Raw genomic sequence first — 22,139 nt, forward strand, 5'->3', positions numbered from 1 at the left:
GTGTGTGTGTGTGTGTGTGTGTGGGTGCGCGTGCTCACGCGCGCATGCGTGTGTGCCAGGAAACCACAATCATAAAATTATTAAAATGCCGTTTGCTTGTCATTAATCAGCGGTGGTGATAAATGCGCGCGGCGGCCCCTGACAGAGCATTAGTCACATACCTCTTGGCCCCGCAGACAGAGAGTAATGGGCCCCGCTCCGGACCCGGGTCAATCATAAACTCATCAAATGCGTCATTTAATTTCTTCATTTAGACAAACACAATTTGTTTATGGGAAAGATATCAGGTGTTGTGGAATGAGCCACGGCGCTGAAAACGGCGCTCCATTAATCAGGGCTTGATTACACGCGACTCGGCGGTTGTTTATCCTAATTTCATTCATTTCCATCAACAAAGCAAACACGGGCGAACACAGCCATTAGCGATGGTTTGGGGATGGCACAATTACGGCCTCATATTAAATAAAGTGATGATGAATGGTGCAATACAAACTAAAACAAAGGGTTTTTATTACTGCAATTCGGAGGCCGGGCCCGCGCAGTCGCTGCGTGCGTGGAGCCCAGTTACTGTGAGGGAAGAGGAGACGCCGTTTCAACTTCTCTTCCACAGTTTTAGAGGGACGGGAGGGGGTTGGGGGGGGAGGGAGGCGGAGTGAAACCGTGTCAAACATACCCCCCTTTTGAAACGGCTGTTATATATGATAAAAGACAGCCTGGCGCATTAAAACTTCTAATTGAAACCAGTGGGTGTGCTAGTTTAGTTTACAACTTTTAACATTCACTCGCATGTTGCTCATGTATTTACAATCGCACACTCGCTCGCACGCACACAAACACACACACACGACAGAAAATGCTAAATAAGAAGTGGTAGTGAAGTCAGATGTCCTTTTTGATCATATGCATAATCAAAAAGCATGGGCATCAAGCGAGATATCCAGTGTGTTCAAGGCCAGAAGATGCAGCCCACCACGCTGTAGAGCCACATGGGGCCCTTGGCCGGTTCTCCATACCTCTGGCTGCTCCGTACCAAGACAGGCGGCCATAACGCTAACACATAATTAGTATTTATTCTTTTTCCTCCAAGTCCTGATGAGACATGCGGCTAAACCAATAAATCCGGGCATCATTTAGTTCACACGGTTCATATATTTTATGGTACAAATAATTTGTCTTTAATCTCCATACTAACTACAACAGGAACCGTGACAGTCGGCGCGTGTGGGGATATCAAACCTACTGTGCAAGACATACACTTCTCCTGCAAGATCAACAGTCAGAACATGCTACAAATGACATCTGCGGCGCCGGTCACACCCAGGGTTCTCTGGCCTACAACAGGGGCCCGCAACAGTGGATGGTAAGGAGGTTTTTTTCGCAACCATAAGGTGGATATAAATTGTGGCCGAAATCCCATGTTTATTTACCCTATTCATTTAAAGTTTGCATTTTACATATGTTTGAAGGGCCTACAAACCTATTACCATTCCCCAAAATAGACTTGAGCAACATTTGAAGCGAGCAAATAAATACCACAATGATTAACGCTCTGTGTGGGATTATCCATTAGAAGAATATGATTCTGCAAATATGAGGGCGATTTCACCCTCCTGCCAAAACAGCTGAGTGCGTTGTCAATTGAGCGGGTTGAATTATTAAACAGATGAATTAAGCTTGCTCCTGATAGCCTGCCACTTATCAGTAGACATTACCTAATAACCTTATGAACAGACTCAAAATAATTAAGTTTACATTATCTCTCCTAATCTATTTAACAGCCACTGTGCTAGCGGATTAATAAGACTTCACTCAGGCTTTATTTGGTACCCGCGGTGAATTCAGTGCGATGTTTGAGTTTTACAAACGATGCTCTCTTTACAATGAGGTTCTGAGTTGGGGAAGCAAAACGGATCTACGGAAGACTCAACAGAAAATACGACGTTTATAGAGGTGTACTTTAGAGTTTCAATGACGCCCAGGCAGAAACGCCCAAAAATCATGTTCATGTTCCAATATAAACAGGCCTACATATAAAAAGGAGACCTACGGATATACATGTTTAATGGAAAACAAAATAGTTGATTGAATGGAAATGGATATGGATTCAGACCGTGTTTACAAAATACCAAACAGTGAGGCACTGAAAATCCTGCGGTCAAGGGAGAGTTATTTGAGTCAGCATTTAATTGTTATTGAACGCATTTAGTGTTTCCCTGTGTCTGTCATTCGCGCCACCGCTGCGCGACCGCCGGCGTGAATGCTATCCTACGGGAGCGCGCAGACTTGTCTGGTTACAGTTTCTCATTATAGCCGTAAAATAAAAAAAATAATAAAAGGCCTAAATAATGTACGTTGTTTTTGAAGTCATTTTCGGACAACAGGAAATAAGTTAGCCATGAAAAAAACACAATAATGAAATATATATATTTAAAGAAGAAATGGGGCCACTTGTTGCCGACCCCCCGCCTATAATCAAAATATAAATATATGTTTTCAATTTTAATCAATTGTTTTGTTACGACACAATTTGGGTTAGAAAAGTTGTATTTTGGCTCGATGCAAAATAACATTCTTCTCATTAAAAGGTAGATGCTGGCTCACTACAGCTAAAACACTGTTTTTAACCACATGCCCAACCATTCAAAAGGGCAAAGATGATATGACTCTACCCAAACATGGAATTGGGTGTTCGTCAATATCTAGCAGGTGTCCTATTCCTATGACCTCCGTTGATCCGACACACAAGCACACATCAACCGGATCAAGACGCATTTGGGTCTTTGGTAGGAATAAACTGCTCAGCTCACTAGCGAAAAAACTCCCTGCTCAGCTTTGCAGAACAAGTTGATATCTTCCACCCACTTCAATACCCGTATCTTCTAAACAGCCTTCACCATCTTTTTCTGCTCTGCTTTTTCTTTCTCTCAGCTCCAAATTCCTCTCTCTCCAACACCTCCTAAAAAACAGCCCCGGGCGGCTGCCAGCGGTCCAAGGTAATTAAATTACTTAGCAAAGTTTACTCAACAGTAAGTGGTTAGCAAAATTTAAGGTGATTGCAAATTTGCTTTCATTCCACTTCAATGGATGGCCTGTTTAAGGCTCGTCTGCAAAAAATTAGCACATGCATTTGCATCAAAATCATTTATACCATATGTTGCGAAATTATGGAAGGCAGCAAATGAAAAATATTCGCTTTTCTATTATGGAAATGTTGTACATGTTGTGAAAGAAGAGAGAGTTGGGGGGGGGGGGGGGGAGGGGGGATGTGGAAGAGGAGGAGGTAGGGAAAGGGGAGGGGAGCAAACACCATCACCATGTGTCTCTGAACACCAACAACAAGGAGAAGAGGAGAAGGGAGGAGGGCAACTGAAAGCATTCAGTTTGGATTTGAACATACTCATAACGCTTCGTTTCAAGAGCTCACCAGATGCTGTTTGAAATCTGCCAACAGAAGAAAAAACACCCCCCCCCCCCCCCCCCCCCCACCCCCCAGCATGCACAAAAACACACACACACACACATACACACACTTCTCTGTGTTTGACATCAAGGTTCAAGGATTCTTGAGCGTCGATGACTTTTACACCTGCACAATTGGGAAAACACCCGGTTGAGATGAAGTCGCGCTGGGGTACTGCTTTGACTGCTGTTCCTGGCGGTGTTGTGTAGTGCGTGACCTGAGGTCGAGTAGCCAATCAAGTCCAAGACTTTAAAAGATGTTGAGGCCAACTCAAGAAGACCAATGTACTGAAACACCAGAATGGTCCAATGTTCATTTCACAATGTGCTACAATTGCAATCGTCATACAGTGAAAGTCTAAATTATTATTTTTCCACCAGTTAGCTAAACAGTTTTACTAGAAAACATTATCAAAAGCTAAATCTGGAGTCCAAACCAATGTGCATGGTGTTGCAAGATTTGGTACAATGCAGGAGGTACATTTTTGGCAGATCATTTTCCGCATTGGAGACAAAAAAGATGTATAAGAGTGTCTATAAACTAACTTTGATTAAAATAGATTGCTTTTTGAGTTTCTTGGACGTATACATTCACAATGTTTTACAAAATCGTTTTTTTTTACCTTTATCAAGAGGACAAATTGTCAACCAAGTCAAGTATGAGACTTTCAACGCATGTCAACTGAGATCAAAAGTAGAGCCGAAACAACAATCCATTATGCTAATAAAAAAAAAGATTTACAAAAAATAAATCACAGAAAATGTTTAATTGATTTAATTTGCCCTCAGCAATGCTCTACGAAATGGGTCTCCATAACCCCGACATAAGGTCACAGAACAGTGCAGCAGTCCTTGTGTTTATTATACCCATAAAACAAACCAAAAATCAATTGGACATAAACCTTTGATCCACATCATTTGTAAGTCCACCGGCACACAGTACGACCAAGACGTTTCACCCGGTACTAGCTTACAGTCTAACAGTGAATACAAAATAATGTAGCCATGACACCTTTAACCACCGTCCTTATTTATTTCAGATGAATCTTATACACGCTGTATGTTAATGCATAGGTCAGAGTGGCGAATAGAGGCGTAGCTCTCCCCCGAGCCGATATTGCTCTCTAACTGAATTCCGTTAAGCCCTCCATCCGTCGCCTGCTCTCACGTGAAGATCAGTCAATCTGCCCCCATTGACATCAATCTAATACTCTTAAGTGAGTGGCAGGGGTTGCTTGATAAAAGCTTATTCAGGTATTTGCTGCCTGTGTAACTGGGGGCCACTGCCATCTCTTTCAGTGTCTCGCTCTCTCTCTCTCCGAGAGGGATAATTACGACTGTTGACTGGAACGGTGAGGTAATGGCACATAAATCCAACTGATCAATGGTTACAAAGACTAAATTACAGGATACCCTCCCCTCGGCCATTATCCTCCCAGAGCACAACAAGAGATGCATTCCAACACACTTGAAAAGGGGGTTTCTGCTTGTGTTCATTTCCTATCGATGTTACAACATGTAGAACTTCCATTTTGAATGGATGAAGCTGCATTTTTGCACAAAAATAATCAGGGAAAATGTTTAATTAAGGCGAATGGTAAACATTGTCACGTCTGAACTCATTCGCTAACCTGAAGCTTAAAGAGTGATTTGTTGAAAGATAGGGATGGAAAGCCTTAACCCATTTGTACCGGCTGCTGCGCGGCGCAACATTGTATCTAGTAGATACAATGTTGCGCCGTGCAGCACCCGGTACAAATGGGTTAAGGCTAAATACTAGAAGAGGGCTAATATGGATCACCGTCTCATCCTAGCTATACCAATCTCTCAAAAAGTTGTTCTGCGCAAAACAACATGTTGACCAAAACATTGAATGAATACAACTTAACAGTTAAGGTGTAGAATTAAACTCCAGGAGAATAGTCTCTGCCCCAGTAACAGCAGTTGCATGAAAACTTCTGTAACGCCAAGCACCGTGTTCATGTAATCACATATTAGTCTACAGACCATAATAATAGTCATTATTGTGGATTTCCCCTGTCGTGACACAGGGAATTTCCCTTCAACATGTTGTTCAGTCGCTACTGGTTTGACTTCTTGACAATGTCCTCGGTCACCTTGAACATAAACACTGCTGTTCTGAGTCACTGCGATAATGCCTGGGATGACGGTACAAGTCCACCGATTATAGCTGCCACTTTTTAACTACGTGGGCCGTCAGCCTATTCTGTGACCACACACGCATAACTGTTGAGTGAGCTCAGTGTCACCAGGGAGTTGAATAAGAAATGAAAGAATTTTTAAGACATAATCATACAAAGAAAACACAAATGACAACAAAGAAAATTTCCAAAAGACTGAAAATTAAATCAGTTCAAGGTTAATTGTAAGAATTCAAATTAAATACAAATCAAAGCCTGACAAAGTTTCGCAGGAAGTGACAACCATGTTAAAAAATGATAGGCAGATACTCCCCCTACTTAGCCCATCTGGGCAGTTAGCCAGGCCAGTGTATATCAGTTACAGAAGGACAATGTGGACCATGACGTGAGCTTTGATGTATGATGTTTACATTGACATTTCTGTAAATCTTTCTGCGATTCTTTTCAATGTCGAAATAATGATTTAATTGCATCAAAAATCCTAGAAATGTCACATTTTAATCTCCGGTCACACAGCGATGACTCCATACATTAAGGGTGATGAAGGGTGTGTGTGCGTGCGTGTGCGTATCCCAATGGGATTTTGGGCAGAGGGGCTATAGTGGCATGAGAGGATATCTACATAGAGTCCAGAGAGACGTAAAAAGAGAGGTAGCTCTAAGCCAGTCAGAGAGCCAGGACCTTCTCCCTGGGTCTCGCCCGTCCTCGTCACCTCGTACCCTGGCAGAACAAAAGGCAGCAGCCCCCTAAACGTGGAGCATTAGCCCTTTAGTTCCAGAGGGGGGTAAGGTGACACCCGCCATGTATGTGGTCTGTTCACCACACATCTGTCAGGGCCTAAGGGGCTGAGCCGGGGAGGGAGTGGGCTGGGCTGGGGTAGGATGGGGATAGTAGGAGGGGTGGGAGTGGGCGTCGGTAAGGCGGGGGGTGCGTTGGCAGGGGGAGCAGAAATTAGGAGCTTAAGGGAGAAGAAGGTAGAGCAAAAGAGAAATGTATCCAGATATATACACAATCTGGGAGGATACGATGTAAGAGAAAGGGGGGAGATTTCACGAGAGCGAGAGATGGAGAGAGAGAACGAGAGAGGGAGAGAGAGACATGGCCAGGAAGGGGGTTGCTCAAGGACCCCTGCTGTGACAGTGAATCCTAATACCCGCATGTACTGTGGAAGCAATAGTCCAATCACATGGTGCTACTAAGCTGTTTGGGCCACGCCCCTCACTGTGCCACCTCAGCTGTCACTCAAACGGCCATGAGCGCACGCGCGCACACACACGCACACGCACACGCACACGCACACACACACACACACACAAGAGATGGAGACCGACTTTTGAAATGAAGTGGTAGAGTTCAATTTGGCATATTGGGCATCGAACCCAGAACCTTTCAGCTGGGAGACAAAACCCTAATCACTAGATTATCCTTGACCCCTTTCATGTTTACGAATCAGTGCACCGTCTCTTAGGTACAAACGAATGGCTCGGATCACCTACAGATACGCGCTTTACACATTAAACGCCACATCAAAATGACCAACTCCGTTTTGAAAGCATAGGAGCAATGGAATGGTAGTTAGTGTGTTGGTGGTAACGCTACTCTGTTCACGGTTCAGCAATTAATCCTGAAATGATTTGTCGTTATGCGGAGACATTGTTGTGTCTGAACAACAACAGCATTTTTCATGGGATACTTGAGCAAAACGTTTGCCCTTATCCAAGGTTACGGTACATGAACGCTGATTCAAGCTTCCACAGTAATCCAACCAGAGTCCCCTCACTACGGCGGAGCACCGCCAACAGAAAACCCCAGGCTGCGCTGGGACGTAGGAACCCTGTAACGTGCGGAGGGTCCTCGGGCAGCAGCAGTAGTAGCACTAAAGGTGTTACCGCTCCAAAGCCGCCGCCGCCGCAGCCGCCGCCGCCGCCGCCTCAGCCGAGGAGGGTTGATCCAGGCCGGCGATCCGTTGCCAAGTTCAGGCCTCTGATGAGATCTTAAGGACTTGTTTGTTTTGCTGCCGTCAATGGCTCCAATAGGGAGCGGACGGAGGTTTTGATGACCCCTGGCCCCCCCGGTCCTTGGTGGGTGTTCTGCAAACACTCCCTATTGATGTGTGGATGTGGACAGAGGCCCCCGTGCTGCTGCCGCCTCCCGGAGGGGACGCATGCGTACTGGCCTGGAAACAGACGCCGCCAGCCGGTTTGCTGTTCATGGTGGGGGGGGGGGCTGGCCGGTGTGTGTGTGTGTGTGTGTGTGTGTGTGTGTGTGTGTGTGGGGGAGAATGCAGTTGAGAAAACATTGTTGTAAAACTTTCTTAACTCCTGAACGGTCCAACTGAATGCAGTGAGGTTCAAAACATGGAATATTTTAGAATTGTCAAGACAGACATCCAATAAGGTTAAAAAAACAACTCATTGACACAAAATGTTAGGAGGAATTCAAAAGATATCCTAATTCACATAAGAAGGAAAATGTTACTTTTCAGTAAAACAAATACACTTATCAGTATCGACCTGCATGACATAATCTGATAACGCATAAGATAGTGTGGTGAACATGATGTGACAATGCTAAGCTCCCAAAGCTTTCAGGTCACACAACTTGGGGTAAATTCACCTCAATTTGGATACATTCGAATATGAATATGAACTAAACATGGAAAACCAAGACGGGTTGGTGAAGCACTTCAAATAATCCTCCTCAGCATATTCTTTGTGGTAGCAACATGGAATGGATTTCAAATCGAATCAGTTAAAAGTTAATAAAGAGATGAAACCAAATCCCTAAAAAGAGGCTGCTATACACCTTGAGATGTAGCCTGTCCTTCGAGGAATACAAGCCGATGTTTGGTAGGTGCGCAACATTATATGCAACTCAAGTAGACCAAACATCTGAGACACGAAAATTATAAATTGTTCTTAGTACCAAGAAGAACTGCGGAAAACAAACTCCATTTGGTATCAATTAAATCACTAAGTGGGTTTTCTTTCTAGAGGCGTGCAGTGCATGCGTGCACTCTTGTGTGTGTGAGTGCGTGCACGTTGAATATTTAGGCCAGGCAGGAAGTGACCCATAAACATATCGGTCCAGCTCTTTTATAGGAGGCCAGTGTTCCAACCCCCACCCCCACCCCCCACACACCAACCTCCCACTTCTTCAGACACACTAGCAGAAAGGCAAACACACACACACACACACACACACACACACACGGAGGGAGCTCCCAGAGAGCGCTAAGCAGGCCAGCGGGCCAGCCGAGGGGGGCTCATTACAGGTCCACAGAGCCCTCCCGACACAAAGAGCTGAGCTGATTCAGCCAGGGGATGATCTCCTCTCTACTGACTAGGGAGAGTCCATAGATGGACAAAAGGAACAGGAGGGGAGGGAGGAGAGAGAGAGAGGGAGGGAGAGAGAGAGAGAGAGGGAGAGGATGGAGAGGAGAAGAGAGCAGCAGGCTTAAAAGATGTCAGGAGACCCCGGGAGGCAAAGGCTGGCGGGCGCTCAGAGAGGAGGAGGAGGAGGAGGAGGTGGTGGGAGGAGGAGGAGGAGGGCCAGAAGAGGTGGAGGAGGAACAGGGGAGCAGGTTTAAGCCGGGGCGGTGGGTTACGTCAGGACATTAACATTCACACAACCTCCAAACATCTGCTGCTTCTTACTGGCCCTCCACCACGTCTTTATCTTCCTCCGTCCGTTATGAAGAGATAGAGAGAACGGAGAACGAGTGAACTGCTGTTTAGGGGGGGGGGGGAAGAGTGAAAGAGAGAGAGTAGTGGAGGGGAGGGGGGGTCTGTGAGTAATCCATCTGTTGGCTTCAGAGAGCAGACAATAGATGCTCCTAATGATCCTAATAATGTCCTAATAGACACACACACAGAATCAATACGCATACATTAAATATGGTCTACAATTAGTGAACTATGTGTCACAACCGCAGGGATGAGAGGGCATCGGGATAGGCACCGAAAAAATAAACAACCAAATAAACACAAACAAACACAACGAAAGCTGAACAACAGAGGATTCCATTGTCTACGGCTTTGTCAACACCGCTTCATTGACACAATCTGTAATCCAGTTTGGATTTTCCCCGCAGGTGATCCTGTGTGTGATAATACGGCCGTCCCAGCCACCCTGACAGGCCTGGGGGGGGGGGGGGGGGATTGAAGAGAGAGGGTCTTTGATTAGGGCCGTAAACCTGTTCAGTGGGAAGCGTCTGGGAAAAGAGCGAGGAAAGCCAGAGACCGGACCCGGAGCACTAAACCCTCTCTCGTCTGCCTCCGTGTAGCCTGTGGGCCCTGCGTCTGCCCTGGCCTGCTGCACTCACCCTCTGCGTTTTATGATGCCGTGCGGCCATTAGCATCACATTAGCCGCCAGGAGGGAGGGAGGGAGGGAGGGAGGGAGGGAGGGATGTATGTTGAACCGCATTATGGGCCGAATGCTTCACATCATATAGAGAAGAATCATCTGAATGCTCAATTGAATGAATAATAACGACTCCGCCGGGAGGGCGGGGGGTGAGGGAACACAGAGGAAAGTATCTGTTCTTCAGAGTGAAACCAGAGGAGAGGTGAGATGTCCTACGGTAGGAGGACGGACTGGGCCCCGGCTGAGGTAAGAGGGGGGGCTGACGGCTGATCTATACGTGATGTATAGCCGCCCGGGCTCCTTCATACATTTTCTGTGCTGGAAGTAGAACCCTGTTCTGAGGGGTTAAGCCGCGTGCATGTATGTGCCTGTGGTACAGTGTGTGTGTGCGTGCGCGTGTATGTGCGTGTTTGTGTGAGAGAGAGACCGTACACATGCACGGAGACATTTCTCTCCAGAGTCAATCTCTGCCTGTCCCATCTGGCTTCCAAGCCCTGGCCCAAGAATACACACTGAAGTATAGATATATGTACAGTATATATAGATACACACAAACATATGCACACACACACACACACACACACACACACACACACACACACTGGAGTATATGAATACGGAGGCACAGGCTGACATCCATGACTTATTTACGCTAAGGAGTGTTTGAAATGAAGCTGCGCTGACTATTGGAAAGTCTCAAAGTGTAAAGAAAGTAAGGGGAAAGATGGGGCATCTGTGTGTGATTTAAAAGTAGATTACATGAAAACGTATTGGACGATACAAGTCGGTGTATCATTAAGAGAGAAAAAGAGAGGGGGTGAGAGAGTGTGGCCGCCTACCTGCCGCTTGTAGAACCATATGCATCCGAACCTTGGCCTGTTCTGCTGGCGTCTGGAAGGGGGGGGGCGAGAGAGACAATGACAGAGAGACAGAGAGAGAGAGATAATGGTTATTGGGGCATAGGGGCACAAAATATATACCTGAGTAAGATTTGGTGCCTGACCATGTTTGAGCAAAAAACAAAAGTAAATCGTATTTTTGTAGACACTAAAAGAGAGCAGACCACAGACCACAAAAACAGCATTCAGTATTCAGACAGTGTGCATGCATACAGACATCATCCCCCCTCAATTCCCCCCCCCTCAGTCCCTTTGGGCACCCGTTGTTAAATGTTAACCATGAACCATGAGACAACACAGAGGGGAAAGGGGGGGAACTAAAACCCCGCTAAGCCCGTCTGCGCAGACAGCCTGGGGATGGCGGAGTCACGCAGGCAGAGGAACGGGGGCACACTCTGACACGCCGGGGACGATCAAAGAGCAAGAGACACACAGAGACACTTACAGAGGCTAAGAGAGCGAGAGAGAGACCAAAAGAAAGGGGGAAACGCAGAGGGGAAAACAAAAGCCTGCGATAGCCGGTCTACGGAGAATTGGATGAGAAGAGAGGAAGAGAGAGAGAGCGATTACACACACTTGCCATCCCGCCACTTGTCGGCCATGTGTGTATCCATGTGCACACTGGTGTGCGTGTTTGTGGGCGTGCTCGCGTGTGTGTGTGTGTGTGTGTGTGTGTGTCTGGGCGTGCGCGTGTGTGTGCGTCTGTGCATCTCTGCGTCTGTGCGTGCGTGTGTGTGCGCCACTTCTGCTATCCAAAAGTGGCCCACTGGGCACTCGCATTCCACGCCCTACAACAAGCCAGCGAGCAGGGCCTCTTACCCATTTAAAGTTTGAGAATAGGTTGAGATCGTTTCGGCCCCAAGGCCTCTAGTCATTCGCTTTACCAGATAAAACTGCGAGTAATGAGCGCCAGGGGTCTTGAGGGAAACTTCGGAGGGAACCAGCTACTAGATGGTTCGATGAGTCTTCGCGCTACACGCCTGACTGATACGGCGGTTGTATCAGTAGGCAAGGGTCGTTATGTTTGTCTACTCCTGACTCGTCCTCAGCGGGACTGGCTGTAGTTCCAATATCCTCACTATTAGTTTTCTTATGAAGAGTCATAATCGTCGGGGAGGAAAGTCAACTGCGTTACGACTCTATAAAAGACGGCCCCCACCACAGATTGCTCCCCGTGGCTTGTCTCCTTGTTTCTCCCCGTCCGCGTTGCGGCGGAGGCTGTGTTTAGGATAAGAGAGGAATTAAATGCTAATGGGGATGGGATGTGAGCGCCCTGCCTGGGAGGATCATTTAGACGACACGGCCAGAGCGCTGCTCACAGACGACTTGCACCCCTTCACCACCCATCCCCCCCCCTTACCTCCCCTACCTTCCGACGCCCCGTCTTCTTGTTCCCCCCCGCAGCACCTCTGCCCTCCCTACCCATCCCACCCGCCGCCGCAGACATCACATTTATCAAACTGTAAACTTGTCACTTTGTAAAAATGTCACTTTTTCTGCGGCAGTCTGGGAAATATAATGACCCCTTTAATGTGCCGGTGTCAAGGTGCCGTGTCTTAGACGGAAAACACGTCAAGGGGCCCTGCACACACACACACACACACTACCTGCAGCACATTTTATGTGTGGAGGGGTGTGTGTGTGTGTGTGTGTGTGTGTGTGTGTGTGTGTGTGTGTGTGTGTGAGGGGGGCGGGGTGTGTGCCGGTGACACAGCGGATCACAATCCCATCGACGGGTACTGCTTGACAGCTTAAATTACCATCTCTATTATACCGAGATAGGGGAAAAACTCTCAACACGGCCATATCTATAACCCCTCACTCACGCATGTACACGCGCACGTGGGCACACGTGCTGACGAACACACACACATACGCGCACACACACAAACCCCCACACAGCAGTGATTAGCAAAGAGTTTAGTTTTGGTGTTGCCAGTATCCTACAGTAATAACACACATCAGACAGCTTAAATGGCCGGATCACTGTGTGCACAGCGATCATCTTAGTTACAGCTTATTATGACATTTCCTTGGTAATTAAATTAGCATTTGTTTACACTGGCCCGAAGGCATGTGCCGGGCTAAATCACACCCTCTCCCGCATGCACATATGCAGACACACGCATGCGGACAAACCTGCGCACAAACACAACACACAAGACTGGCACGAATGCGCACAAACTACCACACACACACACACCTTGCCAGGTCTTGAATATAGGAAGCAAGAGAAAACAGATTAATGGCTAATGAGGGAAAGACTGCAGGCCCACAGCTTCCAGTTGTAAATGAAGGCTGAAATGGGATAATTAATCTCGAATTACAATAACAACTAATGCAATAGAAGGTACTTAGAAGTCTGCGGAAAATATAGCGGAACAGCAGTGCTCGAGCACAAACACCCACACACTTGTGAGTGTGAATACACACACACACACACACACACACAAACAAACAATTATACACAAGAAATGATTTTGCATCCCACTAAACCCTTTTTTTTTCCACAGGCACGTGTGAACTGCAACTGTGTGTGTGGGTGTTTGTGTGTATGTGTGTGTGTGTGTAATTCATTAGTAAACAATAAAACGGCGGTAATTGTGCTCCCACGAGACGGCTCTGTGTCCGCCCCGCTGGGGGAGAAGCGGATGGCGCATCTGAAGAGACTTCTCCCCTCAATTAGACCTGCGTCCATACAACACACACACACACACACACACAGAGGTAGAGAGACACTATGGGAAAGGAGAAAAAGGGGGAGGGAGAGAGAAAGGGAGCCCATGATGAGGGAGAGACGGAATGAGAGACAGAAAGAGTGAGAGAGAACAAGAAAAGAGACATGAAGAGAAATTGAGAAAGATATAGAGAAGGAAAGAGACTGATAATGAAAAAAGAGACAAGAGAAAGGACCGGCGAGAGAGAGAGAGAATTGTGTGAAAGGCAATGTCTACTCTGCTCGAGCTTCAGATAATCACCAAGATGAAAAAGAGAGGGAGAAGATTTATTAATTACCTCCAAAATTCAGAAAGTTACGAAACACAAGTAAGAGAGTTGAGGAAAGGAGTAGGGAAGGCGTCGGAGGAAAACGATAGTTATTATAACTCTGGTTCTACGATTGTAGGCGTAGCCGTCTAGGATTCGCCTTATGGGCTTGAAATGAACAATTAACCAATGTACCAACCGTTAACAATGTACCAATCAACGTGGGCCCCGCCCACATTTTCCACGGCACAGTGCATACAGTGCAGTGCATAGCAGCACTCGTCCTCCATGTAATGGAGGGTATAGCAGGTGGGAAACTAAATAATAACCTAACTATCACACAACAGCGTGATGTAAGCACACGGGATGCAGGTTTAAAAGACGGCAGGGGATGACTAAAATACGGTTTACCACCACATCCTACGTGGCCAGGCAAAAACAGCTGCTGCATAGACTTTGACAGTGGAAAAGGCCAAACCTTTCTCCAGTTAGCACTATGAGAAACTAAGCACACTACCCACCTCACAATGAGATGGGACAACGTGAATGCTGTCACACCACTTAGAAAGCGCCCCACCTTGCCATGTAGAGGAAGGAAGTGAAAGGCGCCTGAGCACTCTGAATAGTGCTGATAACTTATAACTTCAAATCGTGCGGGCGGTTAACTGCCTAGTGTGCTTGTGTAAGCGTATCCGGTGTGACCAGCCCCGGCCAACCATCTACCACCCGATGGAGGTAGATCCAACTGGCCGAGAGATAGAACCCCATCCTGCAGTGGGTGTCCTCTCTGGACATAAACAGGTCCACCTGACCTGTCCTTTCTGGACATAAACAGGTCCACCTGACCTGTCCTCTCTGGACATAAACAGGTCAAACCTGACCTGTCCTCTCTGGACATAAACAGGTCCACCTGACCTGTCCTCTCTGGACATAAGCAGGTCCACCTGACCTGTCCTCTCTGGACGGGAACAAGTCCACCTGACCCATCCTGTTACTGAAAGAAAAGGGAGGACGAGTGTTCCTGTGCACCGCACTATATTCACAGTGCTGTGGAAATGTGGGTGTTGATTGCAACATTGTTGAAGTTTTCACTTATATGGCGGGGCCTACATAGAAATAAAAGTGGCCCAAAAAGCACACAACTGATCCTAATTGTTTCTTTGTGATAAGTAGAGCCGAGGTTGTAATGAGGTGAATCCATGCAGTAAACGATAAGAGTGCTAATAACATAATAGTGCCTGGGGATACAAATAAAAAAAAAACGTGCGTGCGCGCACACACACACACACACACACAGTCTACTCTAAGAAGAAAACACTTCCAATACCAGTCAAATGAGATCAATAAGTGCCTCCATGAAAGAGCACTTGAAGGAGAGCGGGAGCATCAAGGGAGCAGGCTCTCATCAGGAGAATGATCTATATAATAAGAAAGGGCACCCTATGGGCCCCGGCAGGTGGCAGTTTGTTTCCTACGCGTGGTTCCTGCTGTGCGTGTGTTCATTAAGGGATGTTTTTACAATGTACACACCGCCATCAATCACACAGGCCAGGTGGTGTTAGGGGAGAATCTCTCTCTCTCTCTCTCTCTCTCTCTCTCTCTCTCTCTCTCTCTCTCTCTCTCTCTCTCTCTCTCTCTCTCTCTCTCTCTCTCTCTCTCTCTCTCTCTCTCTCTCTCTCTCTCTCTCTCTCTCTCTCTCTCTCTCTCTCGCCCCACTCTGTTGAAAGGCACATTGGATGCGTGGATAGTGTTTAGTGTCGGCATCATCTTCCAAATATAGACCCTGACAACCACATAAGAAAAATACTAATAAGTGCATTCTGACCAAGATGAAAACAATGTCAAGTCCCTGTATAATGTGTCCATAAATAGGAATTCAGCCCACTGTGTGAAACACGCACACACACACACACACACACACACACACACACAGAGGTGATCGTGGACAGCCACTCCATCACACCACATTATCTCAACATCTGTCCCCTCACACCCTCTGTGAAGTCCGGCCGGCGTAACTTTAGAGTGGCGACTGCATGGGTGCTGGTGGGCCAAGAACGAGAAAGAGGGCCTTGTATTGCATTACATTAAGACTATGAGCCTCCTCACATGACAAGCTTAACCTCTGTTAAGTACCGAGGCGCGCCTCTGAGGCCACACACATGCACGCACACGCACACGCACACACACACGCACACGTCATTTAGGCAGACAAATGACGTGTCTGTGCATGCCTATGTCAGTGAGATCCAAAATGTCACGTTAAACTGGACCCTCCCCGGCCTCACTGTGTGCGTCCACTCATTCATGGTGTGGTGGTGGTGGGGTGCGCCTGTTCACTGGAAACCACTTCATCTACCCCATTCACTGCATTCACTCTGCTGTTCCGAGGGGCTTGGATTAGAAGAAGGAAGAAAAAAGAAAAGTAGGAAGTCAGGGAAGAAAGACAGGCGCAGAGGAAGTGGGGAGCAGGTGGATGAGAAAAAGAAGATAGATGGTAGAGAGAGAGAGAGAGAGAGAGAGAGAGAGAGAGCGAGAGACAGAATGAGAGACAGATAAAAGAGAGGGAGAGGGAGAGAAAGAGCGAGAGAGAGACGGAATGAGAGACAGATAATAGAAAGAGAGAGAGAGAGAACCAGGACAGAGACTGAGAACGAAGAAGAGAGAAGGAGCGCGTGTGCGCGTGGTAGTGTGCGTGTGAGAGATGGTGGTCGTGTTGTATGATTAGTGGAGCTCTCCAAGCGTCCGACACGGTAAGCCATCATCTGCCTCGCCAGCTCCGTGGCACGCGGAGCAGCGACCAGCAGAGTTTCATCTCATCCCCGCCTCGGCTGCACCACTCTGCAGGATACAGGAGGCCTAATACGGCCCGGGCTGAGCCCACGACCGGGGATGCTCCATCACAGCAGCCAAGGGGAGGATTAAAGGCGTGATGTATATAACACCCGTCGGTCGGGAGAACCTTTTGATGCATTTAGGGCATTCGGTGATTAAAAAGAAACAAACAATTATTTTTTTTTGCATGGACGTTGAGAATTTAGAGGGAACAGTCACTTTTGACAGCTATTAGTAAAATAAAATAATATCTATTGACATTCATTGTTTACTTTTGTTGACATTCAACTGTAAACATGATGCAAGGTGAAGACAACCGCCATCACGCTAGTTTAGTATTACAGTAGTTTAAAAAGAATTACTTAAATACGCTATGTTCATCTTTAATTCAATAAAAAAAACACTAAAGTTGAGGTCATGACTCAAAAGGGTGACCAACAGTAGAGTCAAAAAAGTTTACAAAAATATATAGTGAAAAAACGGTCGGTGGGTCTGTGCCAGGCAGGTCTGACCCGAGACCTGAAGTCAATGTCACAGAGGAGGTATGCGTAAGTCTATATATTCAATATTCATCTCAATGCATTCTCAAAGTCTCATTTGTTTCTATTTCCTTTAATTTGTTGACTTATGTTTGGCCAGCAGCCCCCCCAGCCAGCCCCTCCCCTTTCTTCCACACCCAAAACAGGATGAGGGAAAAGCCGAGCACCTAGAAAATGCAATATTTCTGTTTTTAATATCAAGGTCTATAAGATCAGGGCAGAGACGGGTTCCACTGCAATATGTTTATTTATATATTTTATAAGTGGAAAAAAATCCCGGCTATTGGAGAGGGAGGCAGAGTTTATGTGTGTGTGTGTGTGTGTGTGTGTGTGTGTGTGTGTGTGTGTGTGTGTGTGTGTGTGTGTGGGGGGGGGGGGGGGGGGGGGGGGGGGGGGGCGCGGTTGTGTGTGGGTGTGTATGTATATTTGTGTGGGGGGTCTGGGTCCCTGTTGCCGGGCTCATCTTATATGAAAAATAATGTTGTGTATGGCTATACTTTTATATATAATGGCAATATGGGATCAGGCCTCTTTTACAATGTGCCATACTTCAGGCTAGAGCTAACAGCATTTTATGGGCCACCAGCAGTTCATCTTCATGTCTAAGGCAGGCAGGAGCACTGCATAATAATGTCGTTTCCTGCCCCCAAATGCTATTTCACGGGCCGGGGCTCATTTCTCAAACTTCACCACTTTTACAATTCCCCAAACTTTTATTCCCCGTCATTATTACCAACAAGATTTCATTACGTATTTAGAATGTAAACAAGTCTGAGTAATGACACCCTCTCATCTCCCTGGATTCATTCCCACTGATGGCTCTGCCGTTCCTGCCACCGTGCACACCCTTACACACTCAACACACGCACAGACACAACACACACAAAAAAAGCACACAAAAGACCAAGCGACGATGAAGCAATTGACAAAAATACAAACACACAACGAGGCGTGTGTAGAAGCATTAACATAGAGACACAATTTCAAACACACACACAAAATCAAACTCCCACGCAAACATTGTCCTGACCGTGAAGAAACCCAACACTGTTAATGTGTATCCTGCAAAGTGTGTGTGTGTGTGTGCGTGTGGTGTGTCTGATAAAAGGGTTGTTGTTGTGTGTTTGTGGGGTGTGCGCATGTAGGTGGTGAGGTGAGGTTGGGGGGCGGGTGTGTGCGGTGGTGTTTGGTGGTGGGGCTGGTGGAGGAGGGGTTTCACACTCAACTCGCATAAATCATGTAGAAGAAAAATGAGCAAATGTGCGGGCCAACTCATCTTCTCCCCACCCGGAGAAAATGAAATCCACTGGAATACCTATCAAAACTGCAATCATCCAGAGATAATATCTCCTTTGGTCTATCTGCACTTTCCGATTTAATTTCCTCCATGCCCTTGACATCCAGCGATACCATTAAGATGAAGCGCATACAGTACGGGAGTAGCTCTCCCGTTTTGATATATGAGGCCCCCACGCTAAATGTAATATCATCATTTGAAAATTAATGCAATCTCTCTTTTATTTGGGATTTTTTTCACTTATTATTTTATTTCTTTTTATAGTGGAGCTGAAGGTGTCGACGGGCATGGGGGGGGGCGGGGAGGGGGAGGAATAAAAAAAAGGGTGAAGCGGCGAGTGGGGCGTGCCAGGGGAAACGAGATGGAGGAGCAGAAGTGGAGGGAAGGAAACCGGACAGCAGGACCGACAAAGGAGGAAGAAAACACAGAAAAACTAGTAGGGGTGGGGGTGTGTTGGGTGTTGTGCTGCCAAACCCACAACCTACCACCACTCCACCCACATGCAATTATGTATGGGCAAGCCCCAAGTCAGAGGTCACTCAAATTACTCCATCATTTAGCAGTGTCGGCGAGATGAGAAGATCCCTCTTCCCCGCCCCCCCATCCACACACACACACACACACACACACACACACACACACACACACACACACACACACACACACACACCACATGGCTCCTCCCATCTCCCCACTGCCACATCAAATATGATGAAATCATTAGTGTAATAAGCATGGAAATCTGTTTGCAGATTATCAGCCTGGCTCTACCTTCCTCTTTTATCTGGCCGTGCTCACCCTCGCTCTATGCATGACTTTATCGCTCGCCCTGTATCTCTCTTTCTCCCTCTCTCTCCTCTGTCTTTGACTCTGTATTCGATACAATTAGATGACGGAGGGAAAGAGGAAGGGAGCGGGAAAATAAGTTAGAAAAGCAAATATCAATGTCTGTGTTAGTTGAGATGGAAAGATAAATGTAAGGAGAATGGGAAAAAAGAAAATATGTGTCATGGACCTATGATATTCAATGTGTCCTGAACTATTTGGCGTCCAACAGTAAGTATACTAAACACTACCGCATAGATGCTTATAGAGGCCTTACTTATACATTCATAATGTATAGTGTAGATATGGAAGAGCAGCCTCCGTCTCTGGTAGTGCGTCTTTGTCCGTTTGTTTGCATGTGTTTGTTGCATCTATCTGTGTGTTTTTGATTGCCTGTGTGCGTGTGTTTGGGTGTGTGCATGTATGTTGGTGTGTGCGTACGTATATGTTGGTGTGTGTTCGTTTTGGTGTGTACGTGGGTGTTGGTGTGTGCATGTGTGTTGGTGTGTGCGGGTGCGTGTGTGTTGGTGTGCAGGTGTGTTGGTGTGCACATGTGTGTGTGAGTGTATGTGTTGGTGTGTGCGCGTGTGTGTTGGTGTCTGGGTGTGCGCGCATGTGTCTGTGTGTGAGTGTGCTTTGCCTCTCCACATGCTGGTGGCTGTCTGTCAGTAGGTGAGCCAGGCTAGGAGACATGCTGAACTCTTCACCCTACCAAGGGACCAGAGTCCATAATAGACACCCCGTCTACTGACCTGCTCTCAGCAGGTCTGCTGAGAAAACCTTCAAGTCGCTATATATTCATTTATTTTACCTTCTAAACATAAAATGCCTTCCTTTTCTACCATGGTATATTCTCCTCCCTTGTCTTCCCAGCAGGGTTAAATGGGTTGTTCAGGCAGATCAAAAAAATTAAATAAAAAACATGACCCTTACCCAACCCCTGACCCCGGACTGGCCTGTAATCCGCCCCATTAGTGCCTTAACACCTCATCCTGCTCGGGCTCCCATGGGGAGAAAGGGCCCATCCAGCACCCATGGCTGTGGTACGAGAGACTGAGTGAGTGAGCCATGCTGGTGAGACTGAATCTTTACGTACTGATTGATCGGCACCCACTCCTCTCCTCTCCTGCTCTCTTTCCTCAGCAGCTGCTTGTCTGTTTATCTCTGTCGCTCACTCTCTCTCTCGCTCTCTTTATGATTGTTCACATTTCCTGTTACTCGTTTGTCTTGGGTACAGCACATTATAATTTAACCGACTTCATTTGGGCTTATGATTCTCCTGGATGGGTTTGTGCTTGTTTGTTTGCATGACTGGGATGTGCTATATGTATGTGTGTGTGCTTTTGTTTCGGTAATCATTTTATGTTCGTATATACGGGTATGTGCATCTGCGCGCGCGTGTGAGTGTGTGAGTGCCTGCGTGTGTGTGTGTGAGTGTGTGCCTGCGTGTGTGAGTGTGTGCCTGTGTGTGTGAATGAAAGAGTGTGTCCGCAGTAGTAGAAGAAAAGTGGTGCACTGGGAGCAATTAAAGTTAGTATGCCTCTCTTCCTTTCTCATCGTATCCATTTAATCACATGAAATTAGAAAAAAATAAAAAATGAAACAAAGCCCAGCGATGAAACAAATCGCATAACCAAAACCCAAATGTCCTCGTAATTATCCGAGCAAATCAGTAACACGTCAAGACTTAAGGATGCATCTCTTCACTCTGCGAAACTAAGTGCTGAAACTACTTTAAACAGGATCTTGATAGACAATGCAAATTGGTTTGGTTTTAAACAATGAAGGCTCATTTGTTTCCATTACAATGGTAGTGATAGATAGCAAAAGGTCCATCGCTAAGAGAATTGTCTTGGACTTCGCTAAGTGGTTATAATGACTGTATAGTGGGCTATATATATATATATATATATATATATATATATATATATATATATATATATATATATATATATATATATATAGGCATGTAGCTGATGCATCACTATTCAACAGTAGTATATCAAATGAGGAATATTTCCGAGGAAGCGGTGTAGAGAAGGAGGAATAGGAGGGTTAACAACATATGACAACTTCACACGCACACATACACAAACACACACCACACACACAACACACACACCAATCCTCAGAGGGGGACAAGCGCCAATATTTACAGTCCTCAGTGCTGAATCCTAATGAGAGCCTACCTCTCCTCAAGCCGCTGATGACTGGGGTGCAATCCGCCCAGACGTATAAACACACCCATAAATTCACACACACTCAATATTCACATATTCAAATTCCACAAGACGCAAATGCGTACGCAAACATAGTGATGCTCTTGTGTGCGTATGCATGTCCGTGTGTGTGATTGTGTCCATGTGTGTGCTTGTGTGTGTGTTTGTGTGCGCACTATATTGTTAATATACTCTTTAACTCTTAAGCTATCACCACAGGCGTTTAACAGCCCGTCAGTGTAAAAATAAATAAAAAACTATCAAACTCAAGCGTATTATTGTGATCCCTGTGGGTCCACTTAGTGTGAAAAACCAAATAACACCAAGTAACACACACAAACAGGCTACGGTAACCCCTGCCAAAAGAGCTCACGCGCGTACAAATAACATTCTCACACATATCCAGGGAGGATCAACCTATCTAAGGGGCTCAAAAAGTTTTAACAAGTTTGTGTATAACCTGAGTTTACACACATAAACTGGTACGCACAAGCACATTTAAAAAGGTGACTTTGGTCAGTTCTGCTCCCTTAGAAAAATGGTGTTCTGCGTT

The 22,139-nt window shown here is 46.4% G+C and overlaps 1 protein-coding gene across 2 annotated transcripts in view; it reads right to left on the reverse strand.

The window, feature by feature from the left end:
- The window catches only part of rsrc1 (arginine/serine-rich coiled-coil 1), a 106,046-nt gene that overhangs the window by 45,406 nt on the left and 38,501 nt on the right, over window positions 1-22,139 (reverse strand). For both annotated transcript variants that reach the window (XM_079733898.1, XM_079733897.1), the window contains one exon: window positions 10,827-10,878. In XM_079733898.1, the coding sequence (XP_079590024.1) occupies window positions 10,827-10,878 (52 nt within the window). The remainder of the gene's footprint in view (window positions 1-10,826; window positions 10,879-22,139) is intronic.

Source organism: Pollachius pollachius (genome assembly GCF_949987615.1).
Source record: "Pollachius pollachius genome assembly, chromosome: 3".
Lineage (NCBI taxonomy): Eukaryota > Metazoa > Chordata > Actinopteri > Gadiformes > Gadidae > Pollachius > Pollachius pollachius.